Source organism: Entelurus aequoreus, linkage group LG18 (assembly GCF_033978785.1).
Source record: "Entelurus aequoreus isolate RoL-2023_Sb linkage group LG18, RoL_Eaeq_v1.1, whole genome shotgun sequence".
NCBI lineage: Eukaryota > Metazoa > Chordata > Actinopteri > Syngnathiformes > Syngnathidae > Entelurus > Entelurus aequoreus.
In genome coordinates, this window is record NC_084748.1 from 45,603,615 (window position 1) to 45,625,507 (window position 21,893).

The 21,893-nt window shown below is 40.5% G+C and overlaps 1 protein-coding gene across 2 annotated transcripts; it reads right to left on the reverse strand.

Moving 5' to 3' along the window:
• Positions 1-9,590: 9,590 nt before the first annotated feature.
• Positions 9,591-15,092, reverse strand: LOC133634174 (type-2 ice-structuring protein-like). 2 transcript variants are annotated; one of them, XM_062027237.1, is made up of 7 exons: positions 14,985-15,092; positions 13,857-13,998; positions 10,328-10,443; positions 10,124-10,240; positions 9,951-10,059; positions 9,770-9,844; positions 9,591-9,704 (listed from the first exon to the last, which is right to left on the reverse strand). In XM_062027237.1, exons 1-6 carry the CDS (start codon positions 15,054-15,056, stop codon positions 9,777-9,779), a joined length of 624 nt encoding a protein of 207 aa, XP_061883221.1. In that variant the 5' UTR covers positions 15,057-15,092; the 3' UTR covers positions 9,591-9,704; positions 9,770-9,776. The 2 variants fall into 2 exon arrangements, with proteins under 2 accessions (XP_061883221.1, XP_061883222.1); XM_062027238.1 differs by lacking the exons at positions 9,591-9,704; positions 9,770-9,844; positions 9,951-10,059; positions 10,124-10,240; positions 10,328-10,443 and adding exons at positions 12,373-12,458; positions 12,534-12,608; positions 12,735-12,843; positions 12,901-13,017; positions 13,104-13,219.
• Positions 15,093-21,893: the final 6,801 nt, after the last annotated feature.

The window sequence follows — 21,893 nt, forward strand, 5'->3', positions numbered from 1 at the left end:
GCTTTGGGTTATGACCGAAAGGACAAGATCACGGGTACAAGCGGCCGAAATGAGTTTCCTCCGCCGGGTGGCGGGGCTCTCCCTTAAAGATAGGGTGAGAAGCTCTGCCATCCGGGGGGAGCTCAAAGTAAAGCCGCTGCTCCTCCACATCGAGAGAAGTCAGATGAGATGGTTCGGGCATCTGGTCAGGATGCCACCTGAACGCCTCCCTAGGGAGGTGTTTAGGGCACGCCCAACCGGTAGGAGGACACGGGGAACACCCAGGACACGTTGGGAAGACTTTGTCTCCCGGCTGGCCTGGGAACGCCTCGGGATCTCCCGGGAGGAGCTGGACAAAGTGGCTGGGGAGAGGAAAGTCTGGGCTTCCCTGCTTAGGCTGCTGCCCCTGTGACCCGACCTCGGATAAGCAGAAGAAGATGGATGGATGGATAAGGCGCACTTAAAATCTATTTTTTTCTCAAAACTCAACTGTGCGCCTTATAACCTGGTGCGCCTAATGTAAGTACATGGTCTAATGATAAGTGTGACCAGTGGATGGCAGTCAAACATAAGAGATAAGTGTAGGCTGCACCGTTTTATGTGCTTCAACATAGGAGTATTATTATGGTGTGTGTATAAGGTAAGACATATTATCTGGCGTTTTGTTTCGCAATATTATGCAAAAGCAACTTTTCTTACCTTCTGGTACCTGCTGATCTGTATTTGGGATCTGCATGAATCCGGAAAAATTGTGCGCGTCCGCCTTTGTAGTCGGTGTCGACACCGTAGTCAATAAGATTTTTCTTTTTCTCTTGTTATGGGACATTTATCCTCCACTGTTGCCATTTCTAATATAAAGTAGTGTAAAGTTCTAACTTAAATCTGTCAGTAAACTCGCCATGAAAGCGCTAAAACATACATTATTCTTTAGTTATCAGAGAGTTCCGGTCAGACGGTTTTTCATGGGACACATTTCCGGTGTTGTTGTTTCCGGATGAGGAGATGCTGCTCCGTTATTGATTGAAGTAAAGTGTGAATGTCATTAAAACAGTTAGCTCCATCTTTTGACACTTCTTCCACTCCCGTCCTTGCACGCTACACCGCTACAACAAAGATGGCGGGGAGAAGACGCTGTCGAAGGTGAGCCACGTAAATAAGACCGCCAACAAAACGGCGCATCCGGAAGCGAATGTCAGAAAGTGACTTGAAGATGATCTGTAAAACATCATCTATGCAACATTTTGACCAAAGAACCACCATTACATGTTATGTAGACCAGTGTTTTTCAACCTTTTTTGAGGCAAGGCACATTTTTGTCATTAAAAAAATCCGGAGGCACACCACCAGCAGAAAACTTTAAAAAATGAACTCCACCAAGTCGTCGTGTCTTATTTTGAGTGTGTTGGTGTCTTCCTGTGTGTAGTGCTTTAGTTCTTGTCTTGCTTATTTTGGTGGCCCTTCCTGTTTTGCCGGTGTTTTCCTGTAGTGGCTTCATGTCTTCCTTTGAGCGCTATTCCGCGCACCTGCTTTGTGTTAGCAAGCAAGGCTATTTACGTTGTTGCTATCCTTCTTTGTGTGGCCATTGTTGATTTTCATGTCACGTACGGATGTACTTTGTGGATACCGTAAGTTTTTGCTGTCGTCCAGCATTCTGTCTCTGTTTACTTTGTAGCCAGTTCAGTTTGACTTTTGTTTTGCGTAGCCTTTTCCTTTCGCTCATTTTGGGTTTAAGCATTACATACCCTTTTTACCTGCACCCTGCCTCCCACTGTGGTCTGCATATCGGGATCACAACAAACCATCCTCGTCTCACCCGACACATTCCGACTTTTACAAAGCAATGCTGCCACCTACTGACATGGAGTATTACGTGGTTACCCTGCCGAGTTTTACACAGCACAGACACTAAGCAACGGCACATTATTGGCAGATTCTAATTATTGATTTGCCAAAAATATTTTTGGGATAAATTAGGTGAAGTTGCATAATTTCCCACGGCACACCAGACAATATCTCACGGCACACTAGTGTGTTGAAAAACACTGATGTAGACCACAAAGAAGTCTTTTACATTTAGAAGAAAATAAAAAATAATATGACTCCTTTAATGCGCCTTATAATCCGGTGCGCCTTATATATGGAAAAAGATAAAAAATAGACCATTCATCGGCAGTGTAATCCGAGGTGGGGGGGGGGGCGCACTTTTCAGAGGCGGTAATGAATGATGATTCATTAGTATCGCGGTACTACACTAATACCGGTATACCGTACAACCCTATGGTAAAATGTTGAAGAGGTTCATTTAGCCTAGCAGGTGGGATGGAACAATCCATATAACACGTCACAGATGACGTCACGCTAACATCACGTGACACCTCTGATGAAGGCTGCCGAAGCAAGATAGCCGAAACGTGTCGGGTACAAAACTTTACCTTACTAGCCTATATAAATCAACCACTTATAAAAACCCTACGGTAAAGTAACATCTACTTTTAAAAAGTAATTTTCCGAACACTGCAAACGATCTTATCCATTTTGCAAACAATTCTGTCGGCGGGGGACTCCCAATACAGATAATGTCAGATCGATTCAATGTTTAACCAGTTAGATGTGTTTGCATCAAAGGGAAAACATGTACTCACAGAGGCACTCTGGGCTGTGGGCAACACAATCACCAAGCTCCTTGGACGATGTGCAGGCAAGCGCGCCCTCATACAGAATCCATGGCTTTTTATGCTCAAACGAGGGGAGGTCACAAGGAGGTCTGTTGCCCCTGCAGCCGACATGTGGCCGTTATAATTCTGGTGTTTTACAAGGTGTTGACCACAATTTTGAGGCAAACTGTTCCTTTACTAAGAATCTTATCAAGCCTCATGTATTTTTCGCTCGTGCCTTATCATACTGACGGGAGCAGGAAGTCAAGCGCTTAACTTGTACTTTTTCTTCAACCACACTTTTGCGCTAAAGTCAACAGGTCATGGAGTTCATCACAGGCACAATCCATTCCAAAATGATCTATTTCAAGCATGAGTGTTCAAATAAGCATTAATGTGAGTGTTTTATATCGAAGACATTTTAGGGATATACAGTCGTGGTCAAAAGTGTACATACACTTGTAAAGAACATAATGTCATGGCTGTCTTGAGTTTCCAATCATTTCTACAACTCTTATTTTTGTGTGATGTAGTGATTGGAGCACATACTTGTTGGTCACGAAAAACATTCATGAAGTTTGCTTCTTTTTATGAATTTATTATGGGTCTACTGAAAATGTGAGCAAATCTGCTGGGTCAAAAGTATACTGTGGAGGATGCATATGTGTTCTTTCTTTTTACATAGCCATGTTTAGAGTAGCTAGTACTTTTCCTTTGTATATTTTACCATTTTCTTTTGACATTTCAGATGCCTGTTTAGTGTCTTCACCCTTGGAATGTGAAACCAAACCCCCAAATCTTCCTTATCAGTGTTGCGAGGGGGAGAGGGGGCTTTCTTTGTGTGCAAGAAGTTGGCTCTTCCGTTTGAATGTCAGATCGACTAGAGTAGCCGATATGAATGTATTGGTTAAGTTGATCTCCTAAAGCTTTAGTAAAACTTGAAAATATTCCAATTCTGTCTTGATGGTCCTTCTTACTCAGCATATATGTCATCGAAAGAACTTGGGATTGACCAGTAACTTACATTCCCTGGGAGGGAGAACTGGTCGACGCAACAATTCATACAGCAATGTTAATATTTGCTTACATGTCCCTTGGCAAGTTTCACTGCAATAAGGCGCTTTTGGTAGCCATCCACAAGCTTCTGGTTGAATGTTTGACCACTCCTCTTGACAAATTGGTGCAGTTCAGCTCAATTTGTTGATTTTCTGACATGGACTTGTTTCTTCAGCATTGTCCACACGTTTAAGTCAGGACTTTAGGAAGGCCAGTCCAAAACCATCATTCTAGCCTGATTTAGCCATTCCTTTACCAATTTTGACATGTGTTTGGGGTCATTGTCCTGTTGGAACACCCAACTGCGCCCAAGATCCAACCTCCGGGCTGATGATTTTAGGTTGTCCCGAAGAATTTGGAGGTAATCCTCCTTTTTCATTGTCCCATTTACACTCTGTAAAGCACCAGTTCCATTGGCAGCAAAACAGGCCCAGAGCATAATACTACCACAACTATGCTTGACGGTAGGACTGGTGCTCCTGGGATTAAAGGCCTCACCTTTTCTCCTCCAAACATATTGCTGGGTATTGTGGCCAAACAGCTACATTTTTGTACATTATGTTGGATCCACTATGGACTGGACTCTCACTATTATGTTAGATCCACTATGGACTGGACTCTCACTATTATGTTAGATCCACTATGGACTGGACTCTCACTATTATGTTAGATCCACTATGGACTGGACTCTCACTATTATGTTAGATCCACTATGGACTGGACTCTCACACTATTATGTTAGATCCACTATGGACTGGACTCTCACAATATTAACTAGATCCACTATGGACTGGACTCTCACACTATTATGTTAGATCCACTATGGACTGGACTCTCACACTATTATGTTAGATCCACTATGGACTGGACTCTCACACTATTAACTAGATCCACTATGGACTGGACTCTCACACTATAATGTTAGATCCACTATGGACTAGACTCTCACAATATTATGTTAGATCCACTATGAACTGGACTCTCACACTATAATGTTAGATCCACTATGGACTAGACCCTCACAATATTATGTTAGATCCACTATGGACTGGACTCTCACACTATTATGTTAGATCCACTATGGACTGGACTCTCACACTATTATGTTAGATCCACTATGGACTGGACTCTAACACTATTAACTAGATCAGGGGTCGGCAACCCGCGGCTCTAGAGCCGCATGCGGCTCTTTAGCGCCGCCCTAGTGGCTCTCAGGAGCTTTTTTTAAAATGTATGAAAAATGGAAAAAAGATGAGGAAAAAAAAAAGTTTTTGTTTTAATATGGTTTCCGTAGGAGGACAAACATGACGCAAACCTCCCTAATTGTTATAAATCACACTGTTTATATTAAACATGCTTCACTGATTCGAGTATTTGGCGAGCGCCGTTTTGTCCTACTAATTTTGGCGGTCCTTGAACTCACCGTATAGTTTGTTTACAAGTATAACTTTCTCCGACTTTCTAGGACGGGTTTTATGCCACTTCTTTTTCTGTCTCATTCTGTCCACCAAACTTTTAACGTTGTGCGTGAAGGCACAAAGGTGAGTTTTGTTGATGTTATTGACTTGTGTGGAGTGCTAATCAGACATATTTGGTCAGTGCATGACGCAAGCTAATCGATGCTAACATGCTATTTAGGCTAGCTATATGTACATATTGCAGCATTATGCCTCATTTGTAGCTATATTTGAGCTCATTTAGTTTCCTTTAAGTCCTCTTAATTCAATTTATATCTCATGACACACTATCTGTATGTAATATGGCTTTTAATTTTTTGCGGCTCCAGACAGATTTGTTTTTGTATTTTTGGTCCAACATGGCTCTTTCAACATTTTGGGTTGCCGACCCCTGAACTAGATCCACTATGGACTGGACTCTCACACTATTATGTTAGATCCACTATGGACTGGACTCTCACACTATTATGTTAGATCCACTATGGACTGGACTCTCACACTATTATGTTAGATCCACTATGGACTGGACTCTCACACTATTATGTTAGATCCACTATGGACTGGACTCTCACACTATTATGTTAGATCCACTATGGACTGGACTCTCACAATATTATGTTAGATCCACTATGGACTGGACTCTCACACTATTATGTTTGATCCACTATGGACTGGACTCTCACACTATTATGTTAGATCCACTATGGACTGGACTCTCACAATATTATGTTAGATCCACTATGGACTGGACTCTCACAATATTATGTTAGATCCACTATGGACTGGACTCTCACACTATTATGTTAGATCCACTATGGACTGGACTCTCACAATATTATGTTAGATCCACTATGGACTGGACTCTCACACTATTATGTTTGATCCACTATGGACTGGACTCTCACACTATAATGTTAGATCCACTATGGACTAGACTCTCACACTATTATGTTAGATCCACTATGGACTAGACTCTCACAATATTATGTTAGATCCACTATGGACTGGACTCTCACACTATTATGTTAGATCCACTATGGACTGGACTCTCACACTATTATGTTAGATCCACTATGGACTGGACTCTCACACTATAATGTTAGATCCACTATGGACTGGACTCTCACACTATAATGTTAGATCCACTATGGACTAGACTCTCACAATATTATGTTAGATCCACTATGGACTGGACTCTCACACTATTATGTTAGATCCACTATGGACTGGACTCTCACACTATAATGTTAGATCCACTATGGACTGGACTCTCACACTATTATGTTAGATCCACTATGGACTGGACTCTCACAATATTATGTTAGATCCACTATGGACTGGACTCTCACACTATAATGTTAGATCCACTATGGACTGGACTCTCACACTATTATGTTAGATCCACTATGGACTGGACTCTCACACTATTATGTTAGATCCACTATGGACTGGACTCTCACACTATTATGTTAGATCCACTATGGACTGGACTCTCACACTATTAACTAGATCCACTATGGACTGGACTCTCACACTATAATGTTAGATCCACTATGGACTAGACTCTCACAATATTATGTTAGATCCACTATGGACTGGACTCTCACACTATTATGTTAGATCCACTATGGACTGGACTCTCACACTATTATGTTAGATCCACTATGGACTGGACTCTCACACTATTATGTTAGATCCACTATGGACTGGACTCTCACACTATTATGTTAGATCCACTATGGACTGGACTCTCACACTATTATGTTAGATCCACTATGGACTGGACTCTCACACTATTAACTAGATCCACTATGGACTGGACTCTCACACTATAATGTTAGATCCACTATGGACTAGACTCTCACAATATTATGTTAGATCCACTATGAACTGGACTCTCACACTATAGTGTTAGATCCACTATGGACTAGACTCTCACAATATTATGTTAGATCCACTATGGACTGGACTCTCACACTATTATGTTAGATCCACTATGGACTGGACTCTCACACTATTATGTTAGATCCACTATGAACTGGACTCTCACACTATAATGTTAGATCCACTATGGACTAGACTCTCACAATATTATGTTAGATCCACTATGGACTGGACTCTCACACTATTATGTTAGATCCACTATGGACTGGACTCTCACACTATTAACTAGATCCACTATGGACTGGACTCTCACACTATAATGTTAGATCCACTATGGACTAGACTTTCACAATATTATGATAGATCCACTATGGACTGGACTCTCACACTATTAACTAGATCCACTATGGACTGGACTCTCACACTATAATGTTAGATCCACTATGGACTAGACTCTCACAATATTATGTTAGATCCACTATGAACTGGACTCTCACACTATAGTGTTAGATCCACTATGGACTAGACTCTCACAATATTATGTTAGATCCACTATGGACTGGACTCTCACACTATTATGTTAGATCCACTATGGACTGGACTCTCACACTATTATGTTAGATCCACTATGGACTGGACTCTCACACTATTAACTAGATCCACTATGGACTGGACTCTCACACTATAATGTTAGATCCACTATGGACTAGACTCTCACAATATTATGTTAGATCCACTATGGACTGGACTCTCACACTATTATGTTAGATCCACTATGGACTAGACTCTCACAATATTATGTTAGATCCACTATGGACTGGACTCTCACACTATTATGTTAGATCCACTATGGACTGGACTCTCACACTATTATGTTAGATCCACTATGGACTGGACTCTCACAATATTATGTTAGATCCACTATGGACTGGACTCTCACACTATAATGTTAGATCCACTATGGACTGGACTCTCACACTATTATGTTAGATCCACTATGGACTGGACTCTCACACTATTAACTAGATCAGGGGTCGGCAACCCGCGGCTCTAGAGCCGCATGCGGCTCTTTAGCGCCGCCCTAGTGGCTCTCAGGAGCTTTTTTAAAAATGTATGAAAAACGGAAAAAAGATGAGGAAAAAAAAAAGTTTTTGTTTTAATATGGTTTCTGTAGGAGGACAAACATGACGCAAACCCCCCTAATTGTTATAAATCACACTGTTTATATTAAACATGCTTCACTGATTCGAGTATTTGGCGAGCGCCGTTTTGTCCTACTAATTTTGGCGGTCCTTGAACTCACCGTATAGTTTGTTTACAAGTATAACTTTCTCCGACTTTCTAGGACGGGTTTTATGCCACTTCTTTTTCTGTCTCATTCTGTCCACCAAACTTTTAACGTTGTGCGTGAAGGCACAAAGGTGAGTTTTGTTGATGTTATTGACTTGTGTGGAGTGCTAATCAGACATATTTGGTCAGTGCATGACGCAAGCTAATCGATGCTAACATGCTATTTAGGCTAGCTATATGTACATATTGCAGCATTATGCCTCATTTGTAGCTATATTTGAGCTCATTTAGTTTCCTTTAAGTCCTCTTAATTCAATTTATATCTCATGACACACTATTTGTATGTAATATGGCTTTTAATTTTTTGCGGCTCCAGACAGATTTGTTTTTGTATTTTCGGTCCAATATGGCTCTTTCAACATTTTGGGTTGCCGACCCCTGAACTAGATCCACTATGGACTGGACTCTCACACTATTATGTTAGATCCACTATGGACTGGACTCTCACACTATTATGTTAGATCCACTATGGACTGGACTCTCACACTATTATGTTAGATCCACTATGGACTGGACTCTCACACTATTATGTTAGATCCACTATGGACTGGACTCTCACACTATTATGTTAGATCCACTATGGACTGGACTCTCACACTATTATGTTAGATCCACTATGGACTGGACTCTCACACTATTATGTTAGATCCACTATGGACTGGACTCTCACACTATTATGTTAGATCCACTATGGACTGGACTCTCACACTATTAACTAGGGTTGAGTTTTTGGATTTGGTTGTGGCTTGTGCAGCCCTTTGAAACACTTGTGATTTAGGGCTATATAAATTAACTTTGATTGATTGATTGATTGACATGTACAGCCTTTGCTCGATGCTTTGTCGATGCACCTTTGGCAGAAATTACAGCCTGGAATCTTTTTGAATACGATGCCACAAGCTTGGCACACCTATCTTTGAGCGGTTTCACCCATTCCTCTTTGCAGCACCTCTTAAACTCACTCAGATTGGATGGGAAGCATTGGTTGACATTAACTTAAAATACTGAGTTCAAGGTCCATGACTCATAAGCTCTTTTTTTTCCAGCGAAGGAGCAAATACTCAGCACATTAAATATTGCTGCTAGAACATTGTCCTAATGTACCACCTGTCCATTATGAACACACTAGGCCTGTGTCTATTACCTTTTCTGTGCAGGTCAAAATTAGGTGTGTAAATATTTGTAAAAAAAACAATTCAAAATGCACATGTCAATTCTCAATATGTTTATTACATGTATGAAAGGATGTCTGTGTTATATTCTCCAGTTGGTAAATATCCATCCATCCATCCATAGTCTTCTGCTTGCATGGGTCCAGCTCAGCCTTTTGATAAAAAAGAGAGTTTGAATATGCACGAGACTGCAACAAAACAGTGTCACTGTACATACCTGCAGTCTAAAGAGACTTTGCACACACAAATGGCAGTAGTGTGTCACAGGCGGTGTCATCCCAGCATTTGCCGACTGTTGACAAAAAGAAAATGTCATCTCTTTTTAACAAATGTAGTGACTGAGATTGGCCGGCATTTAAGATCACATCTTAAATCAGTCATGAAATACTGTGATGTACTTTGAGTGTTGGTCTTCAGACAGCACTCTTGTGGTGTGTTGTCTGGTTTTTGTGGACACCAGAAAGTTCCGGACACGCCTGTACCATCGATCCAAAACCAGCTTCCAGGCTGTACAAGTGGTGAATCATGTTAGCCTCAAAACACACCAAAGAAATGTAGGTTAATGTATTACCGTTTGGCAATCTGAGCCTCCAATCCATGCTTCTGACTGAGTCAAGGTCTGAAGGAAGTTATGCTCGTCAGCCAGGTGTATCGATGCAAGGTTCCCACCCATGGTCTGGCATTGTGTCTGCAGTGGGTAGAGCCAGAGAGACACGTCTCTTACACACCAAACCAACTGAGCAGCTTTCTAAAAGCATGAAATAATGATACCCACCTCAGCATTAACCCAGTTCTTGGTGGAGGATTCAAAGTAGAAACATCGGTTGTTGTGTTTGTGCCAGTTGGGTGGACACTTTGACGCTTGAGTATCAGTATGGCTGGCAGCTGCATCTAGTGTGGACAAGTGACGAGTGACTGTCAACGCTTGTCTGTTTCTGTGTGTCAATCCTGTAGAAGCACATTTAGGCTGCATTCTGCTGGGTCAAAAGTATACATACAGCAATGTTAATATTTGCCTACATGTCCCTTAGCAAGTTTCACTGCAATAAGATGTTTTGGTAGCCATCCACAAGCTTCTGCTTGAATTTTTGACCACTCCTCTTGACAAAATTGATGCAGTTCAGCTTAATGTGTTGGTTTTCTCATATGGAAACGGGGTTTGTATATGTATGTATATATATATATATATATATATATATATATATATATATATATATATATATATATATATATATATATATATATGTATGTATGTATGTATGTATGTATGTATGTATGTATGTATGTATGTATGTATGTATGTATGTATGTATGTATGTATGTATATGTGTCTATAATGTATATATATATATATATATATATATATATATATATATATATACACACAATATATATTAATATAATTTAATATTAAGAGTATTTGAATGTTTTACTTCTACCTTGTTTACTTCTGTGACAACCTCCTTAAAGTTTTGTAATAAATCAGAATTATCAAGCAGCTAAAATGCACCAAACATCGATAAGTATGGAGAGTGTTAAGCATTTTCCCTTAACGCTTTATTTATTTTTATGGTGATTGGAAGTTTTTTTTATAATATCCATATCTGTTAAAATTTTGTGTTAGTTGGATTTTTTAGAAGAAAAAAAATTTGCACCATGACTAGGGAAGGTTGTTTGCATTCAGTTATATAAATAGACGCTGCACATTCCAAACATAAAAAGTCTTTGACCAGAAAAAACTCATGTTGTCCACAAGATTGGGTCAAAAATAGCAGCATTTAAAATGTTATACTTTTAAAATGAGGTGGTGGGGGGGTGGTGTATATTGTAGCGTCCCGGAAGAGTTAGTGCTGCAAGGGGTTCTGGGTATTTGTTCTGTTGTGTTTATGTTGTGTTACGGTGCGGATGTTCTCCCGAAATGTGTTTGTCATTCTTGTTTGGTGTGGGTTCACAGTGTGGTGCATATTTGTAACAGTGTTAAAGTTGTTTATACGGCTACCATCAGTGTGACCTGTATGGCTGTTGACCAAGTATGCCTTGCATTCACTAATGTTTGTGTAAAAGCCGCATATATCATGTGACTAGGCCGGCACACTGTTTGTGTGGAGGAAAAGCGGACTTGACGACAGGTTGTAGAGGACGCTAAAGGCAGTGCCTTTAAGGCACGCCCCCAATATTGTTGTCCGGGTGGAAATCGGGAGAAATTCGGGAGAATGGTTGCCCTTGGAGATTTTCTTGAGGGTCACTGAAATTCGAGAGTCTCCCGGGAAAATCGGGAGGGTTGGCAAGTATGATCCCGAGGCGTTCCCAGGCCAGCCAGGAGACATAGTCTTCCCAACGTGTCCTGGGTCTTCCCCGTGGCCCCCTGCCGGTTGGACGTGCCCTAAACACCTCTCTAAGGAGGTGTTCGGGTGGCATCCTGACCAGATGCCAGAACCACCTCATCTGGCTCCTCTCGATGTGGAGGTTCAATTAGTCGTTATTTTATTTAATAAACTGAGTTGTCAAAATGCCACTTCCTCTTATGTAAGACACAACTTGTCTTTCAAACTGAGACACATTTGCAAATTAAAGGTGGATGACTGACAAATCTTTGTTTTTTATAAGGAGCAAAAACTGGGCACATTAAATATTGCTGCCACAACATTGTCCTAATGTACCAACTGTCAATTATGAACATACAGCAGGCATGTGTGTATTACCTTTACTCTGTACACCATGATTGAAGCATACAGGTCAAAATTGGGTGCATAAATATTTAGAAAAACAAAAAACAAATTCTGAATGCACATTGTATACTCAATATGTTTATTACATGTATGACAATATGTCTGCATTATGTTCTCCAGTTGGTAAATATCCATCCATCCATCCATAGTCTTCTGCTTGTATGGATCCAGGTCAGCCTTTTGTTATTGCATGATAAAAAAAAAAGCTTGAATATGCAGGAGACTGCAACAAAACAGTGTCACCGTACATACCTGCAGTCTAAAGAGGCTTTGCACACACATATGGCAGTAGTGTGTTACAGGCGATGTCATCCCAGCATTTGCCGACTGTTGACAAAAACAAAATGTCATCTCTTCCTGACAAATGTTGTGACTGAGATTGACCGGCAGTTGTTGACGTATGACACACACGAAGAAGTATTCTTAAATCAGTCCTCAAATACGGTGATCTACCTTGACTGTTGGTCTGCAGACAGCACTCTTCTGGTGTGTCGTCTGGTTTTTCTGGACACCAGACAGTTTCCGACATGTCTGTACCATCACTCCAAAACCAGCTTCCAGCCTGGTGAATCACGTTTAGCAACAAAACACACAAAAGAAATGTAGGCAAACGTATTACCGTTTGGCAAGCTGAACCTCCAATCCATGCTTCTGACTGAGTCAAGGTCTGAAGGAATTTATGCTCGTCATCCTGGTGTATCGATGCAAGGTTCCCACCCATGGTCTGGCATTGTCTCTGCAGAGGGTAGAGCCAGAGAAACCCGTCTCTTACACACCAAACCAACTAGCAGCTGTCTAAAAGCATCAAATATGAATACCCACCTCAGCATTAACCCAGTTCTTAGTGCAGGATTCAAAGTAGTAACATCGGTTGTTGTGTGTTTTCCAGTTGGCTGGACACTTTGACACACGAGTATGGGAATGGTTGGCAGCTGCATCTGGTGTGGACAAATGGAAACCAATGAGTGGCAACACTTGTTTGTTTCTGTGTGTTGATCCTGTAAAAGCACATTTAAGCTGCATTCACACTTGTGGTTTTCTGGTCCCGTTGAATATATTTAATTGAATTTTTAAAGGTTTCAATTTTGTGAACTGAAATTTCTGATCAATTCATGCTTACAATTTCATTTGATAAAAAATCATTAAAAAATGTGTGTGTAAAAATTCAGTGTAAAAAAAAATTCCATGTAAAAAAATTTAGTGCATAAGTATTGGGTACTTAAAAAAACTTACACATATTTCTCCACTGAAGTTTTTTTACACTAAGTGCTTTTTTTAACATACTAATTTTGCTCACACATTTTTATTCATTGAAATTGGTGGCATAATTTGATGGAAAAAACATGTTGTTCAAAAACATTTACATAAATTCACAGTGTAAAAAAAACCCAAGAAACTTTCGTAACAAAAACACAAATTAACCTCTGCATCATTTTAACCCTGAAGAGGTCTGGCCCAGTGTTCGGATGATCGCGTTCACAATGGACCGAACCAACCGTACTAGCAGAGCAAAGGCACCAGGGTTCCTTTCAACTGAAGCAAGCGTGACGAGTGTGACATTCGTTTGGTGCTCACCGTCAGCTGTAGCCAGTGCCACCATTGCACAAAGAACTAAAGTCACAGTCAGCATCTTAGCCAGGAAGATGGTGCAGAGGTTGAAGACGACGGACTGAGAAACCTTGGAAGTCGCACAAAAGAGCTGCTGAGTCATCACAATCTGCATGAGAGAGAAGACAAAAAGTATGTGAGTACAAACCTGCAGGTGAGAGCTCCTTCTTGCTTCTGTGTAGAGCTCATGAACAAGAGCTGCTCTTATATACTGTCACTTAACATTTCTTGCTGGGTTTTCTTTCAACTAGACTTTGAGCTCTGTCAACAAATTAACATTCATCACACAATTTTTTTTTACAGTCTAACTCAGGCTTGTATAAACATGAGATAGACCGTAAATGTTTGTGTAAAACAACACTAAGTACTGACAATCACATTTGAGAGAACCCCAAAATGCGGCCGGCAGCAAAAAAAAATTAACTCGTTCTAAATTACTATTGCAAAAGAACACATCCAAAGAGGTAATATGTGTAGAGTAACATGAATACCATATTTTCCGGACTATACGGCGCACTTTCCCAGTGACCCGTTTCCAGTGAGGGTTGGACTCCGCCAAGGCTGCCTTTTGTCACCGATTCTGTTCATAACTTTTATTTATATATGCACCTTATTGCTTTTTTATCCTGCACTACCATGAGCTGATGCAACGAAATTCCGTTCTTATCTGTACTGTAAAGTTCAAATTTGAATGACAATAAAAAGGAAGTCTAAGTCTAAGTCTAATATCGACTAGATACGCGACTGTACTTGGTATCATTACAGTGGATGTCAGGTGTAGATTCACCAATTGCGTTTGTTGTTTGGTGGGGTTGGCGGACCGGTACCTTTCAAAGTACCGGAATATATAGTACTATATATAGTATCGAATATGATTCATTAGTATCGCGGTACTACACTAATATGGGTATACCCGACAACCCTATGGTAAAGTAACAATTACTTTTTAAAAGCAATTTTCCGAACACTGCAAACAATCTTATCCATTTTGCAAACAATTCTGTCGGCGGGGGACTCCCAATACAGATAATGTCAGATCGATTCAATGTTTAACCAGTTAGATGTGTTTGCATCAAAGGGAAAACATGTACTCACAGAGGCACTCTGGGCTGTGGGCAACACAATCACCAAGCTCCTTGGACGATGTGCAGGCAAGCGCGCCCTCATACAGAATCCATGGCTTTTTATGCTCAAACGAGGGGAGGTCACAAGGAGGTCTGTTGCCCCTGCAGCCGACATGTGGCCGTTATAATTCTGGTGTTTTACAAGGTGTTGACCACAATTTTGAGGCAAACTGTTCCTTTACTAAGAATCTTATCAGGCCTCATGTATTTTCCGCTCGTGCCCTATTATATTGACGGGAGAAGGAAGTCACACATTTATCTTGTTAACTTGTACTTTTTCTTCAACCACACTTTTGCACAAATGTCAACAGGTCATGGAGTTCATCACAGGCACAATCCATTCCAAAATGATCTATTTCAAGCATGAGTGTTCAAATAAGCATTAATGTGAGTATTTTATATCAAAGACATTCTAGGGATATACAGCCGTGGTCAAAAGTGTACATACACTTGTAAAGAACATCATGTCATGGCTGTCTTGAGTTTCCAATCATTTCTACAACTCTTATTTTTTTGTGATGTAGTGATTGGAGCACATACTTGTTGGTCACGAAAAAACATTCATGAAGTTTGGTTCTTTTATGAATTTATTATGGGTCTACTGAAAATGTGAGCAAATGTGCTGGGTCAAAAGTATACATACAGCAATGTTAATATTTGCTTACATGTCCCTTGGCAAGTTTCACTGCAATAAGGCGCTTTTGGTAGCCATCCACAAGCATCTGCTTGAATTTTTGACCACTCCTCTTGACAAAACTGGTGCAGTTCAGCTAAATGTGTTGATTTTCTGACATGGACTTGTTTCTTCAGCATTGTCCACACGTTTAAGTCAGGACTTTGGGAAGGCCATTCTAAAACCTTATTTCTAGCCTGATTTAGCCATTCCTTTACCACTTTTGACATGTGTTTGGGGTCATTGTCCTGTTGGAACACCCAACTGCGCCCAAGACTCAACCATCTGACCACAGAACTTTTCTCCAGAAGGTCTTGTCTTTGTCCATGTGATGTCAGATGAAACAAAAATTGAGCTGTTTGGCCACAATACCCAGCAATATGTTTGGAGGCGAAAAGGTGAGGCTTTTAATCCCAGGAACACCAACCTACCGTCAAGCATGGTGGTGGTAGTATTATGCTCTAGGCCTGTTTTTCTGCCATTGGAACTGGTGCTTTACAGAGAGTAAATAGGACAATAAAAAAGGAGGATTACCTCCAAGTTCTTCAGGACAACCTAAAATCATCAGCCGGGAGGTTGGGTCTTGGGCGCAGTTGGGTATTCCAACAGGACAATGACCCCAAACACACATCAAAAGTGGTAAAGGAATGGCTAAATCAGGCTAGAATTAAGGTTTTAGAATGGCCCTCCCAAAGTCCTGATTTAAACGTGTGGACAATGCTGAAGAAACAAGTCCATGTCAGAAAACCAACAAAGTTAGCTGAACTGCACCAATTTTGTCAAGAGGAATGGTCAAAAATTCAAGCAGAAGCCTGTGGATGGCTACCAAAATCGCCTTATTGCAGTGAAACTTGCCAAGGGACATGTAAGCAAATATTAACATTGCTGTATGTATACTTTTGACCCAGCAGATTTGCTCACATTTTCAGTAGACCCATAATAAATTCGTTATGCCCATTTGATTGTAGAATCTTACTGACACCTTGTGGCGATATGAAAATACTACGCTTCATTAGTTTGAGCACTTCCGGGTTGACGATGTCAGTTGAGTTCATGAGACAATGAGAAGTAGACAAGTTGTGTTAGCTCTTACAAGCCTTGGAAAAGATAAGTCTGTAAGTAAACTGTTTAACTTGTGTAGTGGATTGTCCGAAGCTTAAACAGCAACAAAAGTGAGTTTAGTACAAAAGGTTTATTTACCCATAGTCAAAAAGTACAAAGTTGGATTGAGTTGCCCGTGCAGACAGACAAACGTCCTCTGGAGGACACAAGAATCAAGCAATCACCCACAGCCCTTGTCACTTGGCCATTTTATCTGTTTCCCCATGCCTCAAGGTCTTGTTGTTTTCGACCTGTTTTTTCCGCAACATCCTTGAGTCCCTTAGTCATAATAGACAATCAAAACATTTTGTAGAAAGGTCAGAGCGACTCCATATTCATCTTTTACCTACATCTGGTCCTTCAATGGTTTAGAATAGAAAAGAATGAAACGAGCAGACATTCTTGACAGACACGAAATGTAGTTCAAAAGTCAGAAATTCCACTACATAGCCCTCTTCCAGGGTTCCAGAACCCTGGCCCATACCGATTTCTGACATAGGCCACTTACTTAAAATCTCTACCACAGATAGAGGCAAAAACCTCAATGTTTTTATACGAGGCCAAATTCCTCTATGACCCTTCTACGGAGCGATCGCTGTTACCAGCCTGCAGTAAAACCATATCACAAAACACAATTAGTGGCCTACCCTTTGATTTAGTAAAGTAATAACAGAATACTTTGATCATGAACATCATTGAACATAATTAGATGAATATATATATATATACTTATTCAAATGTATTTCACATTAATGATCAATCAACCAAAATCTGTTTTAAAATGAATATAGACTCATGTATGTATATAGACCTATGACTGTAAGGCATTTGCAATGAATGTAGTTACCAATATTGTTGATTACCCATTGATTTTGAACACAAAACTGAATTTCGTATGAGTCCATGCTCGATTAGTGCTCGTGTAGATGGCTCGGTGGTGCCGCAGGCTGGTGGCCTGCCGACACCTCGTTGGGTTTTTGGCTGCCTTGGTGAAGAAGGAGATCCACTCAAACAGTCTGTCTCTATCTCTCCTTGGGGTGTGGCTCAGTCCATTGTGCAATGGCATGTGCGCCCTGGCCGCTCTGGGGAAAGCTGAGGTAGAGTTGGGGCTGTTGGGGCTTTGGTCCACGCCCTCAGCTTGCTTCAAGGCCTCCTCGCCGCTTCGGCACTCCCGACACCTCCTTCCACAGCTGCTGGAGGTCCGACGGACACATCGTGGCTGGCAACCTTGGTCGTTCTCGTCATCGCTGGCAAGGTGTTGTCTCTCCTCTCGGTTCCTTCCAGTCAGGTATCGGGTGTTTGTCTGGGATCCGACTTTGACCGTGCCCCTCTCGGTGGGTGGAAGAGAATCTGGAGTGGCGGCTGTCATCCTCGATTCTGCACAGAGGAACTGGCACACAAATTCTGCATTTTGTAAACATACCATTTTGGTCTCATGGGCTTTCCGCCTTCCTAGGAAGTTGCTGGTCCTGGGAAGGGCTGATCTGTATGCAGTTCATAGGGTGAAAAATTCAAAGGCCGTAAAAACAGTTTTATTCAGGGACATTCGAATGATCATTAATGCTAATGGAAACATGTCAATCAAATTCAATTTGGTCTGTGCACAGATTTTAGCCAATTTGTATAGATTTTCTGGTTTCTCCTTTCAACCTTACCTTGTGACTGAAGATGATAACCTGTTCTCTTAAAATGGGTGCCGTTGTTTGACCTAATCTTTTTGGGGAAACCATGTCGGGGTATTAGATCATTCACAAAACATTTAATTACCGAATTGGCATCCTCCTTTGAGGTTGGGGTTGCTTCCGCCAACCACTGTAATTGTCAACCTAAATCATTACGTACCTTTATCCTTGTACCGGATTGATCATATCAATTAAATAAAACCTTGACACGCTCAAACTTGACACAATCCAAACTCACCTCCCCCCTCTGTCCCTGAAAAAAGGGACAGTGTTAGTCGTAGTAGTAGTAGTAGTAGTAGTAGTAGTAGTAGTAGTTTCAGAAACATCCAAGAAAAAGAAAAGGCAGCTGATAGTCAAGCGCAGCAAGAACAGAGGCGGAGGACAGGTCATGTTTGAGGTCAATGTTTGCTTTTTTCTGTGTACCACTGGAGGGTGGCATTAGGGTAGGGAAACCCTTAGTGATATCGACCCTACATTTTATGCATATTATTCAATATGGCGAAAGCCACAAATATGCTTATATATATATATATATATATATTGTCACAATATTAGAAAATACTAACCTTATGGCGGATGCTTTTGCAATAGTAGTTTGATATTTTACAACACCTAGTGAATTATTGTGGCCACAATAATTCACTAAGTAGTTTATTTAATTTAGTCTATATATGATAGGACAATGCACAGAAACATTAAGTTCAGAAACAGATATGTTCTGTACCAGATTATTTTTAAATAGCTACTTTCCATCTGCAGTCCCTGGCTACCTAAATTACAGGGATACAAAAATCATGCAATACAATTATGACACTAATTAAACATAATTAATAATTAATCAATAAATAATCATACTATAGCATGTAATCAAATTAAGAAAAGTCATAAAAATGCCCCTTCATCGACACATACTTAACATACAATACAACCACACCTTATGTACATCATCACACAAAGACAATACATGCTCTTGTTCACATCTGTCATCATTTGTAAAAACAACCATGATTTTAACAGCCATACCTCACAATTTACAAAAAATGCTCTCATGGATAAATATAATACACATTAAGTTGATGTGTCAACATAATGCCCCTCTTAGTGACCGTGTGAGCAGCTTTGATTGCTCCAAAGCCACTTTTTAACTTCAAATGTTCTATTCCTTTGGATATAACGGGGAGAAGGCTAATTGGTCTGTACTTGTTGATGTCTTGTTTATTTCCTGCTTTATGGATTGGGATGATATTAACAGCTTTCAACATTGTAGGGAAAGTGTTTTCTGTTATTGATTTATTTATCAACGTTGTTATCGGAGCAGTAAGACTATCTTTATACATTTTTAGGAAGAAAATGTCCAGATCGTATATATCTCTAGATCGTGATTTTGTTTACCTATGTTTCATTTGTTAATTCTCAAATTAGTCCATCCTGAATAAATGGAAATTATTTGCACTGATTTTGAGGGACTTTTTATTCAGGGTTTGTACAGACTGGATGAAATGTTCATTAAAATTATTAATTAATAATCATACGATCTGTATTTAGACCTGTTTTAATTGCTCTTATGAGAGCTGAGTCCCGATTTTTCATTAGAATCCAAATTGTTTCATCAATCCAAGGTATTTTTTATTTTAGCACTTTTCTTTCTGGGTTTTATATTAGTGTATTTACAGATGATCTCTTTGGTTTTTGTCATCCAAATGTAATTCTAGTAGGGCTGCTTATCATTTGTGTCATGTAGAAGCCATTTATAGTATCCCTTAAGTTTCTTTCTACGCGACTTATTTAACCAGTCCAGATTAACGTCCCCCATGACGTACAATTCTTTCATACTGTGCTGTTTGAGGATGTCTAAAAATGAATCGAGAAAAATGTCTTTAGCTGTGGTCGGTCGGTATACTACAATTACCTTGAAATACATTTCTGAGGAAAATGTGATTTTAATTCCAACACACTCAAGATGATCTACTGGGAGGGTTATTTGTTCACTTTTAATGTTTTCCCTTACATAAATCATAACTCCTCCCCCCTTTGTCACTTGATCTGTTTTTTTCTGTAATCTTGTACCCCGGGGCATCAATTAGAACAAAAGGTGTGGCAGGTTTTAACCATGTCTGCGATAGACAAAGGTACCCCAGATTAGAGTCTGACAGTAACTGCTGGATTTGTTCAGTATGGTTCCTGTTGTAGAAAGTTTAATGATGCGGCCACGTTTGTTACTGAATACTTTCTACAGACTTCTGTCTCTAAGCAACTTTGTGTATGTAATAAGCAACTAAAGTTAATTGATATGCTTAAATGTGTTGTTTTAGCTCAGCTGTTGTGTAGCTGCTAGCTCCTCGTTGCCTACAGCAGGAGTGCCCAAATTGCAGCCCATAGCTATGTTTTTAACAGACAACCCAAACAATTGAAAATGTGGTATTTGCGTATCGGTCCAATCAGCGTCAGCTACGCCCTGTTTTAATCATTCGACCTAAGTCTTTGGTTTCGTAGGCGGGACAGAGGACAAGGGAACAATGTGGGACAGCAATTGTCCATCTTATACCATGCTAATTGTTTTAAGGATAGTTCACATGAGCGGCCATACCTTGAGTTCCACCATATATATATATATATAGGAGTCAAAAGGCTCTTATTATGAGTCGTCCAATTGGTGATCATACATTTTGGCGGGTCGGGTGGCGGCACACACGGACGCACCTCAGCCAGCCAGGGCTTTCACCGATAGGACAGTTGGAGCAGTCCCCGTCCTCCATTCGTTCCTGGGAGGCGTACCCAGTAGTTGTCAGCTGATGTCGTGTTGTCAGGCAACATCAGGAAGTTCCTTCTGTGCGGTATTGAATGTCAGGGCACAGTTCGTAAAGCAGGTCATTACAAGGTGTGTGCAGGTTGACCACAAAGGGATGCTTCAATGATTGTGTGGCACCATTGTCAATCATGAACCGATAACATTGTCCGTTGACACTTATGTCCAGCAGGGGTCTGTTTGTATCTCCTGCTGTTAGTCCTGCTGTGGGCGTACTCCGTCACACCTGTATGATGTTCTGGCTGCAACTTTGGAGCTTGTCTTGTTTAGAGTAGTTGGCACAGTCACATGACCAGTCACCCGGCTGAAAAACAGTTTCCAACCTGCCTTGACCTAGGATAACCGCGACCACCACCCGAGTCCGACTGTCTGGTTTTACATTTGGAGCTCAAAACACGTACACCCACTGTTGAATATACCCTAGCTGATTATTGACCTCCTGGTTCCTTTGACATTTAGTTTCAGCGATCTATATTTTAAAGAGTTGTTTCCTTGCTGCTCTGTCACAGCCTTGTCGTTATCCTCTTGCTTAGTTTAATTTTGCATATCACGTTTAAAATCACAGCATTAATTGTCCTATTAAATGTTAATCAATACTCCTAATTCAAAGATTATACA